Source organism: Passer montanus, unplaced genomic scaffold (assembly GCF_014805655.1).
Source record: "Passer montanus isolate IOZ18808 unplaced genomic scaffold, ASM1480565v1 scaffold162, whole genome shotgun sequence".
Taxonomy (NCBI): Eukaryota; Metazoa; Chordata; class Aves; order Passeriformes; family Passeridae; genus Passer; species Passer montanus.
In genome coordinates, this window is record NW_024363383.1 from 858793 (window position 1) to 869176 (window position 10384).

Here is a 10384-nt window from a genome sequence, read left to right on the forward strand (position 1 = left end):
CGGGGCTCGGGGGGGTCCCGGGTTCGGTTCGGGGGTCCCGGGGGGGTCCCGGGGTACCTGAGAGCGGAGCGGCTCCGCGGCACGGGCGGGGGTCCCGGTGTGGCCGCGCCCCCCCGAGCGCGCGCTGCAGCTGCCGCCAGATGTGCCGGATGCGGGGGAGGGGACAGAGGTGTCACTTCGTGTTTCGGGTCCCCCGGGGCGGGGGGGAGGGGGGGAGGGGACATCCCGCAGCCCCGGTCTGTCCCGGTCTGTCCCGGTTCGTCCCGGGGCTCCCGGAGCTCTGGGGCAGCCCCTGGCCGGTTTTGGGGGGTCCCGAGCCCCCCGCAGCTGCAGGGCGGGGCTGTCCCCCCCCCCCCCCCGTGGGACAGGGTGGGGGCGGGGCGGCGCCAGGCCGGGGACGTGGTGACGGTGGCCATGGGGGTCTGTGGGGTGCCATGGGGGTCTCTGGGGTGCCACGGGGGTCTCTGGGGGTCTCTCACGGTGCCGTGCCCGCAGCGCCAGGCCGGGGACGTGGTGACGGTGGCCATGGGGGTCTGTGGGGTGCCATGGGGGTCTCTGGGGTGCCACGGGGGTCTCTGGGGGTCTCTCACGGTGCCGTGCCCGCAGCGCCAGGCCGGGGACGTGGTGACGGTGGCGTCGCGGTTCAAGCAGCGCTACGAGTGCCGCCTGCCCCCCGCGGCCGTGGGGCCCCCCCCGGGCCCCCCCCGCGACCCCCGGCTCTACAACGGCTCCGGCGTGGCCGAGCTGCTGCGGCCCATGGGCAGCGCGCCCTGCCTGCTCAAGGTGGGCACGGGGGGCACGGGGGGTGCCAGGGGGCATGGGGAGTGCCGGGGGGCACAGGGGGCACCGCACCCTACCTGCTCAAGGTGGGCACAGAGGGCATGGGGGGTGCCAGGGGGGCCTGGGGAGTGCCAGGTTGCTCAGGAGTGCCAGGAGGGCACAGTCTCCTCCAGCCTGCCCTTGTCCCCCCCATCCTTGGGCTGGCACTGTCACCTTCCTGGCCTTGTCCTGTGTCCCGGGCTGGCACTGGGGCTGGCACTGTTCTCTCCAGCCTGCCCCTGTCCCTTCTGTCCTGAGGATGGCACTGCCCTCTTCAGCCTGGGACTGGCACTGTCCCCTCCAGCCAGGGGGGCACAGGGAGTGCCAGGGGGCCACAGGGGGCATGGGGGGTGCCAGGGGGTCATGGGCGGTGCCAGGGGGGCACAGAGGGTACTAGGGTGGCACAGGGCTCACCAGGCTCTCCGCTCTTCCCAGACCAAGGACTGGTGGACGTACGAGTTCTGCTACGGGCGGCACATCCAGCAGTACCACCTGGAAGGTGACCCTGGGGACAGGGCGGGGGCACTGTGGCACCGCGGACCCCTCCCCATGCCCCTCAATGCGTGCCCTCTCTGTGCCCACCCTGCAGAGTCTGAGATCAAGGGCGACGTCCTGGTCCTGGGCTATTACCAGTCTGCCTTCGACTGGGACGACGAGACAGCCAAGGTGGGCACAGCGGGCAGGGGCAGCGCTGTGCCCGTGCCCACGCCGTGCCCACACCATGCCCACGCCGTGCCCACCCTGTGCCCACCCCTGCAGGCCTCCAAGCAGCACCAGCTGAGGCGCTACCACAGCCAGAGCTACGTGAACGGCTCCCGCTGCGACCTCACCGGCCGCGCCCGCGAGGCCGAGGTCCGGGTAAGAACGGCGGGCACGGGGGGCACGGCGGGCACGGGGGCACGGCAGGGCCTCACGCGGGGGCCGTGCCCGCAGTTCCTGTGCGAGGAGGGCGCCGGGGATTACATCGCCCGCGTGGACGAGCCGCAGTCGTGCCAGTACGTGCTGACGGTGCACACCACGCGCATCTGCCACCACCCCTTCCTGCGGCCCGCCCCGGGGCTGGCACCGCAGCCCATCCGCTGCCAGCCCGCCCTCTCGCCCGCCCAGTACGTCCAGTACGTGCGTGCCCAAGTCTGTGAGTACCAGGGAGGCCTGGCCAGGGGCTGGGTGTGGGGTTGGAGCTGTGTGCTGCTCGTCTTGAGGCTGGCACCGAGCCCTGGTGCAGGGCTGGCGCTGTCCTCTCCAGCCTGGGGCTGGCACTGTCCCTTCCAAACTAGAGCTGGCACTGTCTCTCCTAGAGCTGGCACTGTGCTCTCTATCGTAGAGCTGGCACTGTCCCCTCCAGCCTGGAGCTGGTACTGTACCTTCCAAACTAGAGCTGGCACTGTCTCTCCTAGAGCTGGCACTGTGCTCTCTATCGTGGGACTGGCACCATTCCCTGTGCCAGGGCTGGCCGTGTCCCCCGCAGCGTGGAGCTGGGGCTGTCCCCCAGCTGTGCTGTCGCTGTCCCCCGTGTCCCCAGCTGACACCAAGAGGAAGGTGGAGGAGATCTCGGAGGAGCTGCGGACGCTGGACACGCGGCTCTGGAGTGACAGGGACAGCGAGCCCCCCTCCCAGAGCCCTGGGGACCCCCAGGAGGGTATGGCCCTGTCCCCTCCTGGCGGTGCCAGCACTGCCACTGTCCCCTCTGCCCCTGGGAGCCCCCCTGGCTGTGGGCTTGGAGCTCCCAGTGCCAGGCGTGTCCCCCTGTGGCAGCTGTGCCCCCCCCTGTGCCAGGGAACCAGGCAGAGCCAGCCAGGGATGTGCCAGCTGGGCAGCAGGAGGTGACAGCCACAGGCAGCGAGCAGCAGGACAGCACCAGGGTGAGTCCCAGTGGCCCTGGGGACATTCTGGGGGTCACTTTGGGGGGTTCAGAGTCCTGCTCCATGCCCTGTGTCCTCCCTGCAGGAGCCGTCCCCGAGGGCAGCTGGCGGTCGGGCAGCTGGTGAGTCCTGGGGTGTCCTCCCCGTGTCAGCTCCATGCCCACCCCGTGTCCCCCGTGCCCCCCAGTGTCCCCCTGCCACTGCCACCCCCCTGTCGTGGCTTCCCTCCCAGATCCACGGAAGAAAATCCACTTCAAGGTGATCCGGAGCCCCGGGGACCTGCTGCAGTTCATCGAGGAGCTGAAGGAGACCACCAGGAAGGTGGGCACCTCCCGCTGCCCTCGGGCCCCTCCGTGCCTCAGTTTCCCCTGACCCCCTCCCCACTGCCTCAGGCCAAGGAGAAGGCGAGCGAGGAGGAGGAGGAGGAGGAGGCAGCAGCCAAAGCTGCCCCAGCCCCACCTGGCCCCACAGAGCCCCCCGGCCCCGAGACCCTGCCCGGCCCCGAGGCCCCCCCCGCGGGGGAGGAGGAGGAGGACGATGAAGAGGAGGATGAGGATGAGGAGGAGGCAGGGCCGCTGCTGGCAGGGCTGGAGCTGCTGCCACGGGAGCAGGTGGCGAGGCTGAAGGAGGAGGTGAAGAGCCAGATGGAGCAGGAGTTCGACAGCATCATCAGCGAGGTGGGACCCCTGGGCTGGGACCCCCAAAGGGGCACTGGGACCCTCCCCTGGCTGGGCTGGGACCCCCACAGGGGCGCTGGGGCCCCCACAGGGACATTGGGACCCCCTGCCTGGGCTGGGACCCCCACAGGGGCGCTGGGACCCCCACGGGGACGTTGGGACGCCCACAGGGACATTGGGACGCCCTGCCTAGGTTGGGACCCCCACAGGAGTGCTGGGACTCCCCAAGGACACTGGGATCCCCCTGCCTGGGCTGGGACCCCCACAGTGGCACTGGGACCCCTCTCTGGTCTGGGACCCCCACAGGGACACTGGGCCCCCTCTCACTGGGCTGGGAATGCCCTGGCTGGGCTGGGGACCCCTGGGAGGTTTGTGACCCCCGGGCTGGGCTGGGGAGCCCCTGGGGGGGGTTGGGACCCCCTGGCTGGGCTGGGGACCCTGTGGGATGGCCAGGGCCCCGAGCCGAGACGGGGCCAGCCTGGGGCCAGCCTGGGGGCAGCGTTTGTGGCCCGGCTGCTCCGGGTGCCCGCTGGCCAGGCCGGGAACCCCCTGCCCGCCCCCCCGCAGGTGGAGGACGAGCTGGAGACCGAGGGGCTGAAGGGCGAGTTCGACCGGAGCCGCGCCACGCGCACCCTGGCGACCACCCTGAGCCGCCTGATGGAGCGGCTGGACAGGGCCGAGCCCCGCCGCGACCCCCCCGGGACCCCCCCGGCTGCCGGGGCCCGCAGGGAGGAGGAGGAGGAGGAGGAGGAGGAGGAGGAGGGGGGAGCCGCGAGGAAGGGCGGCCCCCGGCCGGGCAAGGACGGGCGGGTGCGGGTGAGGACGGGCAGGGTCGGCAGCCGCGACCCCCCCCAGGAGGGGGAGCCTGGCCGGGGCAAGCAGGAGCCCCCCCGGGAGGAGCGGGAGCCCCCCCGGGGAAAGCAGAGCCCCCCGCAGCTGCCGCAGGTGGAGAGCGAGGTGCGGGAGCTGCTGGCCAAGGAGGGGCTGCGGGCTGAAGGTACGGGAGAGCCCCCCGCCCCAAATTAACCACCCGGGCCCCAAATGAACCCCCCCCCGCCCCAATTCAACCACCCTCGAGCCCCAAATCAACCCCGCCGGGCCCCAGATCAACCCCCCCGGGCCCCTCCGCAGGGAAAATCGAGATCAAGATCGTGACGGCGTCGTCGGGGGGCGAGGAGGAGGAGGCGGCGCAGTGGCTGTCGGAGGAGGATTCCCGCAGCCTGAAGGAGATCTTCCTCAGCATAAGGGGCTCCGAGGGAGGGGGGCATGACTGAGGCTCGGGAGAAGGAATTTATGGTGGTGGGGGAAAGCAGGGACGCAGCTGAGGTGGGGGAAACTGAGGCACGGCAGGGCTGAGGGGTGGGGGGAAACTGAGGCACGGGGTGGAACTGAGGCGGGGCAGGGTTGGGGAATGGGAGGAGCTGAGGAATAACAGGGAAACTGAGGCACGGGGGAACACACGGGTGGAGAGAGCGGGGACAGGACAGAGGTCAGGGGGAGCTGAGGACAGAAAAGTGGGGTACAGGGGGGCAGTGAGGCAAGAGGGGGGCACAGAGGTGAAGGGGGCACTGAGATGAGGGAGGACACAGGTCAGGGAGGGCACTGAGGTCAGGGGGGCAGGGAGGTGAACGGGTAGCACCGAGGTGAGGAGGGGGCATGAAGTGAGTGGGCACTCAGGTGAAGGGGGGCACTGAGGTGATGGAGGGGGCGCAGAGGTGAGGGGGGCACTGAGGTCAGGGGGGCACCGAGGTGAGGTGGGCACAGAGCTGAGGGGCACAGAGCTGAGCAGGCACAGAGGTGAGCGGGCACTGAGAGGGGCACAGGGCTCAGGGGGCACTGAGAGGGTCACAGGGCTGACCGGGCACAGAGAGGGGCACAGAGCTGAGCGGGCACTGAGGTGAGCAGGCACTGAGAGGGGCACAGGGCTGAGAGTCACAGGGCTGAGCGGGCACTGAGCGGGGCACAGAGAGGGGCACAGAGCTGAGGGGCGCAGGGCTGAGCGGGCACTGAGAGGGGCACAGGGCTCAGGGGGCACAGAGAGGGGCACAGAGCTGAGGGGCGCAGGGCTGAGCGGGCACTGAGAGGGGCGCAGGGCTGAGCGGGCACTGAGAGGGGCACAGAGCTGAGGGTCACAGGGCTGAGGGGCACAGGGCTGAGCCGGCGCCCTCCCCAGGTGCAGGGCACGGAGGAGGCGCAGAAGGAGCGGCGGCGGCAGCAGGCGCTCGAGGACAATTACCGCTTCGTCTGGGGGGGCCGCGAGGAGCCCCCCCCGCCCGCTGACTCCGAGGACCAAGACTTCTGATCCCCCAAATCCTGAGCCCGTAAATCCTGAGCGTGCCCCCAGAATTGTGGCTTCATCCCTGCCCTGGGACCGGGCACGGGGCACCCCAAGGACCCCGGTGTCCCCGACCCGGGGGGAGGGCACTGTGCCCCCCGGGGGACCCTGCCCTGCTGGGGGATGGCACCGTGCCCCCCCAGGACCCTGCCCTGCTGGGGGATGGCACCGTGCCCCCCCAGGACCCTGCCCTGACATCGGGTGCATTTGTGACACAGCTGACCTAGGGGGGAAGGAGTGGCCGTGATTTGGGGGTGGGAGGGTTTGGGGGGGTTGGGAGGGGGGGGGGGGGTATGGGGGGGGGGGGGTTCCTGTTGCCACTGGAGCCGTTCGTGCTGCCCCCGGCCCGGGGGGGTCTCTCTCTCATAATGAGATGTCGCGGGGTCGTTCGCCCCCCCCCTTTTATCAATAAACCGAGGTCGCCTGAGCGTGCCCCCAGAATTGTGGCTTCATCCCTGCCCTGGGACCGGGCACGGGGCACCCCAAGGACCCCGGTGTCCCCCACCCGGGGGGATGGCACTGTGCCCCCCCAGCACCCTGTCCTGCTGGGGGATGTCACCGTGCCCCCCCAGGACCCTGCCCTGACATCGGGTGCATTTGTGACACAGCTGACCTAGGGGGGAAGGAGTGGCCGTGATTTGGGGGTGGGAGGGTTTGGGGGGGTTGGGACCCCCTGGCTGGGCTGGGGACCCTGTGGGATGGCCAGGGCTGCCAGCAGAGACGGGGCCAGCCTGGGGCCAGCCTGGGGGCTGTGTCTGTGTCCCCCCCCCCGTGTCACCTTCCCGGGGTCTTCATTCCTCGCCCCCCACTCCCAAAATTGCGGGCAGGGGCGGGGCCGTGGGCGCGGCAGCCAATCAGAATTAGGGCGGGGCCAGGGGTTCGCCCGGCCTCGGCCAATGGGAGCGCGGGGGGCGGGGAACGCGGGACCCCCGGACGGTCCGGGACCACCAAAACCCTCGGGGACAGCGGAGCCACCGGCACCGACGGGACCCCCAGGAACCCGAGGAGCCCCCGGGACCCCCGGACCCGCTGGGACCCAGCAGGGCTCCCAACCCACCCAGGAACCAACCGTGGCACCCCCGGAGGTCACCACTGTCCCCCCCTAACTGAAAACAGGGGTTCAGTGTCGCCCACCCTGCACCCTCTGGATTTGGGGTGCCCGTTCAGTGCCACCCTGGATTTGGGGTGCCCGTTCAGTGCCCCCCTGGATTTGGGGTGCCCAGCTCTGGTGCCGTTCCTGCCCCGTGGGTGTCCCCCCTCTCCGTGTGTGTCACCCCCACCTCCGTGGCTCTGTCCTGTCCCCCGCCTCCCACGGGCTCCCCCCGGCCGGTGGCAGTGGCCGATGAAGCCGCGGGGGCTGGGGGGTCCCGGGGGGGTCCCCACTGACCCCCACATTCCCAAGCCAGGTGCCCCCATGCCGCTCCTGAGCCCGCGCCTCTGCTTCCACGGGGGCCTCTTGGTGGCCTTCATCACCACCTTCCTCCTCCTCCGCGGCCTCCTGCTGCCCCCCGGGACCCCCCGGGACCCCCCGGTCCCCCGCGCTCTGCGGCGCGGCCCCGTCGGGCGCTGCAGGTGGGCGCTGCCAGGGCGGGTGGCACTGGGGGGGACACGGGGGACGCTGCTGGGGTGGGGCTGGCGGGGCAGCGGGGGGGTCCCGGGGGTCTCACCCCCTCTGCTCCAATGCTTGGGGACAATGACCCGCCCTGACAGTGACAGCGCGGGGACAGCGGGCTCTGAGCTCCGCGCTCCTTGGAGCTGCGAGGTTTGATTGCATCCAGAGCGATTTTCTGCGCACAGCCAGTAACGCCTCAGCAGCACAAATCTGTATTTCGGCGTTGATAACTGCGGAGGGAACAGCTCCTGTGTCCCCTCAGCACCCCAGACCTGGCTCAAACGGTGTCACACGGGTGCGGGTGCCGCGCTGGGTGATGGCAGCGCCCCAAAACCCGCAGAGCAAACCCCTCTCCAGTGCGACACCGCCCTGTCCGTGAGCTCCGAGCCCGCCCCGCTCCTCCCGGCCCGGGGCTGCGGGTGCCCGGGGCCGGCTCCGTGCTCAGCCGGGCGGCACCGGCGGCACCGAGGAGGACGCGGCGCTGGAACGGTGCCTGGAGAGGCTGCGGTGGCCGTGGGAGACTCGCGGGACGCGTGGGGACCGGGGACCTTCCATCCCTGCCCGCCCGGGGCTTGTGCCAGCGGGGTTACTGCTGGCACCCCGTCGTGGAGGCGGGTCACAGCCCAAGCGGGGACCCGGGGCAGCGGGGGGGTCCCGGGGGTCTCACCCCCTCTGCTCCAATGCTTGGGGACAATGACCCCCCCGACAGTGACAGCGCGGGGACAGCGGGCTCTGAGCTCCGCGCTCCTTGGAGCTGCGAGGTTTGATTGCATCCAGAGCGATTTTCTGCTCACAGCCAGTAACGCCTCAGCACCACAAATCTGTATTTCGGCGTTGATAACCGCGGAGGGAACAGCTCCTGTGTCCCCTCAGCACCCCAGACCTGGCTCAAACGGTGTCACTCTGCCAGCGGGTGCGGGTGCCGCGCTGGGTGATGGCAGCGCCCCAAAACCCGCAGAGCAAACCCCTCTCCAGTGCGACACCGCCCTGTCCGTGAGCTCCGAGCCCGCCCCGCTCCTCCCGGCCCGGGGCTGCGGGTGCCCGGGGCCGGCTCCGTGCTCAGCCGGGCGGCACCGGCGGCACCGAGGAGGACGCGGCGCTGGAACGGTGCCTGGAGAGGCTGCGGTGGCCGTGGGAGACTCGCGGGACGCGTGGGGACCGGGGACCTTCCATCCCTGCCCGCCCGGGGCTTGTGCCAGCGGGGTTACTGCTGGCACCCCGTCGTGGAGGCGGGTCACAGCCCAAGGGGGGACCCTGTCCCCGTCTGGGGGGTGGCTGTGACCCCCCCACAAGTGGCCGTGCACCCCCTGCAGGCCAGACCCCCATGTTCATCCTCAGTACCCCACAGTGGCCACTGTCTCCCTGGGAGTGGCCACAGCCCTCCTCGGGTGGCATCTTGGCTGTCACACAACCGCGGACCCCTTGTGTGGCTCTGGTGTCCCCGCCGTGCGTGGCCACCACCCCCCGTGTCACCTCCTGTGGCTGTGACACCCTCGAGGTGCAGCCACGTGCCACCCCCGTGCCTGGCTGGCGTGTCGTGCCACCACGGCTATGGGGGGCCACGGCATCGCCCCCCAAATCCCCGTGAGGTCCCCAACCATGGCCAGGACATTCCTAGGCTGTGTGTGACCAGCGTGTCCCCCACGTGGCCACCGTGTCCCCCTCACACCTGGCCGCAGGTGCCCCCCGTGTGCCCACGGTGCCCTTGGTGTTCCCTGCACGGCCACGATCCCCCTCCCCTGGCCGTGACCCCCAGCGTGTCCCCCCCGCGTGGGGCCCAAACTCCAGCCGTGGTGTCCCCGCTATCACCAGTGTCCCCTCCGTGCCCCTGTGGCCTCTGTGCTGGCCCTGCCCCGGGCAGGGGCTCTGCTGACCAGGAACAGCCCCCAGCGCCCCTTCCCCACCCTGCCCGTGGCACCGAGGGGGTGGGGGGCTCTGGGTGCCCGGTGCCACACCCCCGCGACCCCCAACGCCCCCGGGACCCCCGCGGTCCCCAACGCCACCCGGAGCCACCCGGGTCCCCAGGCACCCAAATCCCCCGAGCCCTGCCCGTCCCTTCCCGGACCCCCCCGCGGGGAAGTGCCCCCAAATTCGGGGGGTTCCTACAGTGGGGTGTGCAGGGAGACCCCCCCCCTCACATCGCCCCGTTCCTGGGACCCCAAATCCCCCGAGCCCCCCCGTGTCCGGTGCCCCCCCACAACCCCGCATCCCCGGCGGACCCGCGCGGCCCCAATTAGCGGCTGTTAATGAGCTATGCGGGGAGAGGATGGCCTTGATTCGTGGGGTGCGAGGGACAGGGGGACAGGGGGACACGGTGTGAGCTGGGGACAAGGACGGGCCCTGCAGCTGCAGGCGCCTCTGAGCTGGTGGCAGTGAGGGACAGCGGGGCTGGGGGGTGGCAGGGGACACCTCGGGGACAGCCCGGGTGGCGATGGGAGCGGCGGCCGGGGACGAGGAGGGGACAGTGAGGAGGGGACAGTGAGGAGGGGACAGTGGGGGAGGAGGCTGCCCAAGGCTGGGGGGCGATACAAGACAAGATGGCCGATGTTGACACCCCTGTGTCCCTGAGCCACTCCTTGTCCCCGCACAGCCCCCCCGAGCCCCCGCGTGTCCCCTCCCCACCTCCGCACGCCGCTGTCCTGCGGTGTTGGCTCCACCCAGTCCCTCAGGCCACGCCCACATATGGTCACACCCCACTAAGCCCCGACCACATAGCAGGCACAGCCCACTGCACTCGCCTGTTTGGCCACGCCCACCTTATTTGCATCACATCGTCCTCTACCTATCAAGTCCCGCTCTTTTGAATATCAATATGCTGGTTCACCACGCCCCCTTGTTTATATCAGGTCACCGCCCCTCCGGCCCCGCCCATCTCATTACTATGTAAACCCCGCCCCTGCTCAGGTGGCCACACCCCCTGCGGCGCTGCCCCGCCCCCAGGCCCCGCCCCTGTCGCTGTGTGCCCCTCCCCCGTGGTGCCCCTACCTCGGGTCATTGACCCCCGAGTGCCACCTCTGTCACCCACCCCGCGTGTCCCCCCTGTCCCCCCCCCCCCGCGTGACTGCGTCACTCACCCGCC

General features: G+C 71.0%; 3 protein-coding genes across 4 annotated transcripts in view; 2 read left to right on the forward strand and 1 right to left on the reverse strand.

The window, feature by feature from the left end:
• The window catches only part of B4GALNT1 (beta-1,4-N-acetyl-galactosaminyltransferase 1), a 12397-nt gene extending 11870 nt beyond the window's left edge, over nt 1-527 (reverse strand). The window contains exon 1 of the mRNA XM_039703320.1: nt 480-527. Within this exon, the coding sequence (XP_039559254.1) occupies nt 480-527 (48 nt within the window). The remainder of the gene's footprint in view (nt 1-479) is intronic.
• On the forward strand, nt 466-5951 carry OS9 (OS9 endoplasmic reticulum lectin). 2 transcript variants are annotated; one of them, XM_039703361.1, is made up of 13 exons: nt 466-783; nt 1255-1318; nt 1409-1485; nt 1579-1677; nt 1753-1954; nt 2342-2458; nt 2575-2681; nt 2767-2803; nt 2914-3002; nt 3074-3358; nt 3926-4355; nt 4490-4601; nt 5528-5951. In XM_039703361.1, exons 1-13 carry the CDS (start codon nt 526-528, stop codon nt 5658-5660), a joined length of 2010 nt encoding a protein of 669 aa, XP_039559295.1. In that variant the 5' UTR covers nt 466-525; the 3' UTR covers nt 5661-5951. The 2 variants fall into 2 exon arrangements, with proteins under 2 accessions (XP_039559295.1, XP_039559296.1); XM_039703362.1 differs by having other exon boundaries at nt 2596-2681.
• Nucleotides 5952-5986: 35 nt separating this feature from the next.
• On the forward strand, nt 5987-10005 carry LOC120499533 (basic proline-rich protein-like). Its single transcript, XM_039703322.1, is given in 7 exon segments — nt 5987-6021; nt 6521-6737; nt 7096-7194; nt 8369-8426; nt 8429-8538; nt 9118-9412; nt 9896-10005. Coding segments are annotated over 7 exon segments (924 nt in total).
• The last annotated feature ends 379 nt before the right edge of the window (nt 10006-10384 follow it).

Coding starts and splice junctions, on each gene's coding strand:
- OS9 (XM_039703361.1), top strand. CDS start 526: ATGGGGGTCTGTGGGGTGCCATGGGGGTCTCTGGGGTGCCACGGGGGT. Junction 1,319..1,408: donor CCAGCAGTACCACCTGGAAG/GTGACCCTGGGG, acceptor CCCACCCTGCAG/AGTCTGAGATCAAGGGCGAC. Junction 3,003..3,073: donor TGAAGGAGACCACCAGGAAG/GTGGGCACCTCC, acceptor CCACTGCCTCAG/GCCAAGGAGAAGGCGAGCGA.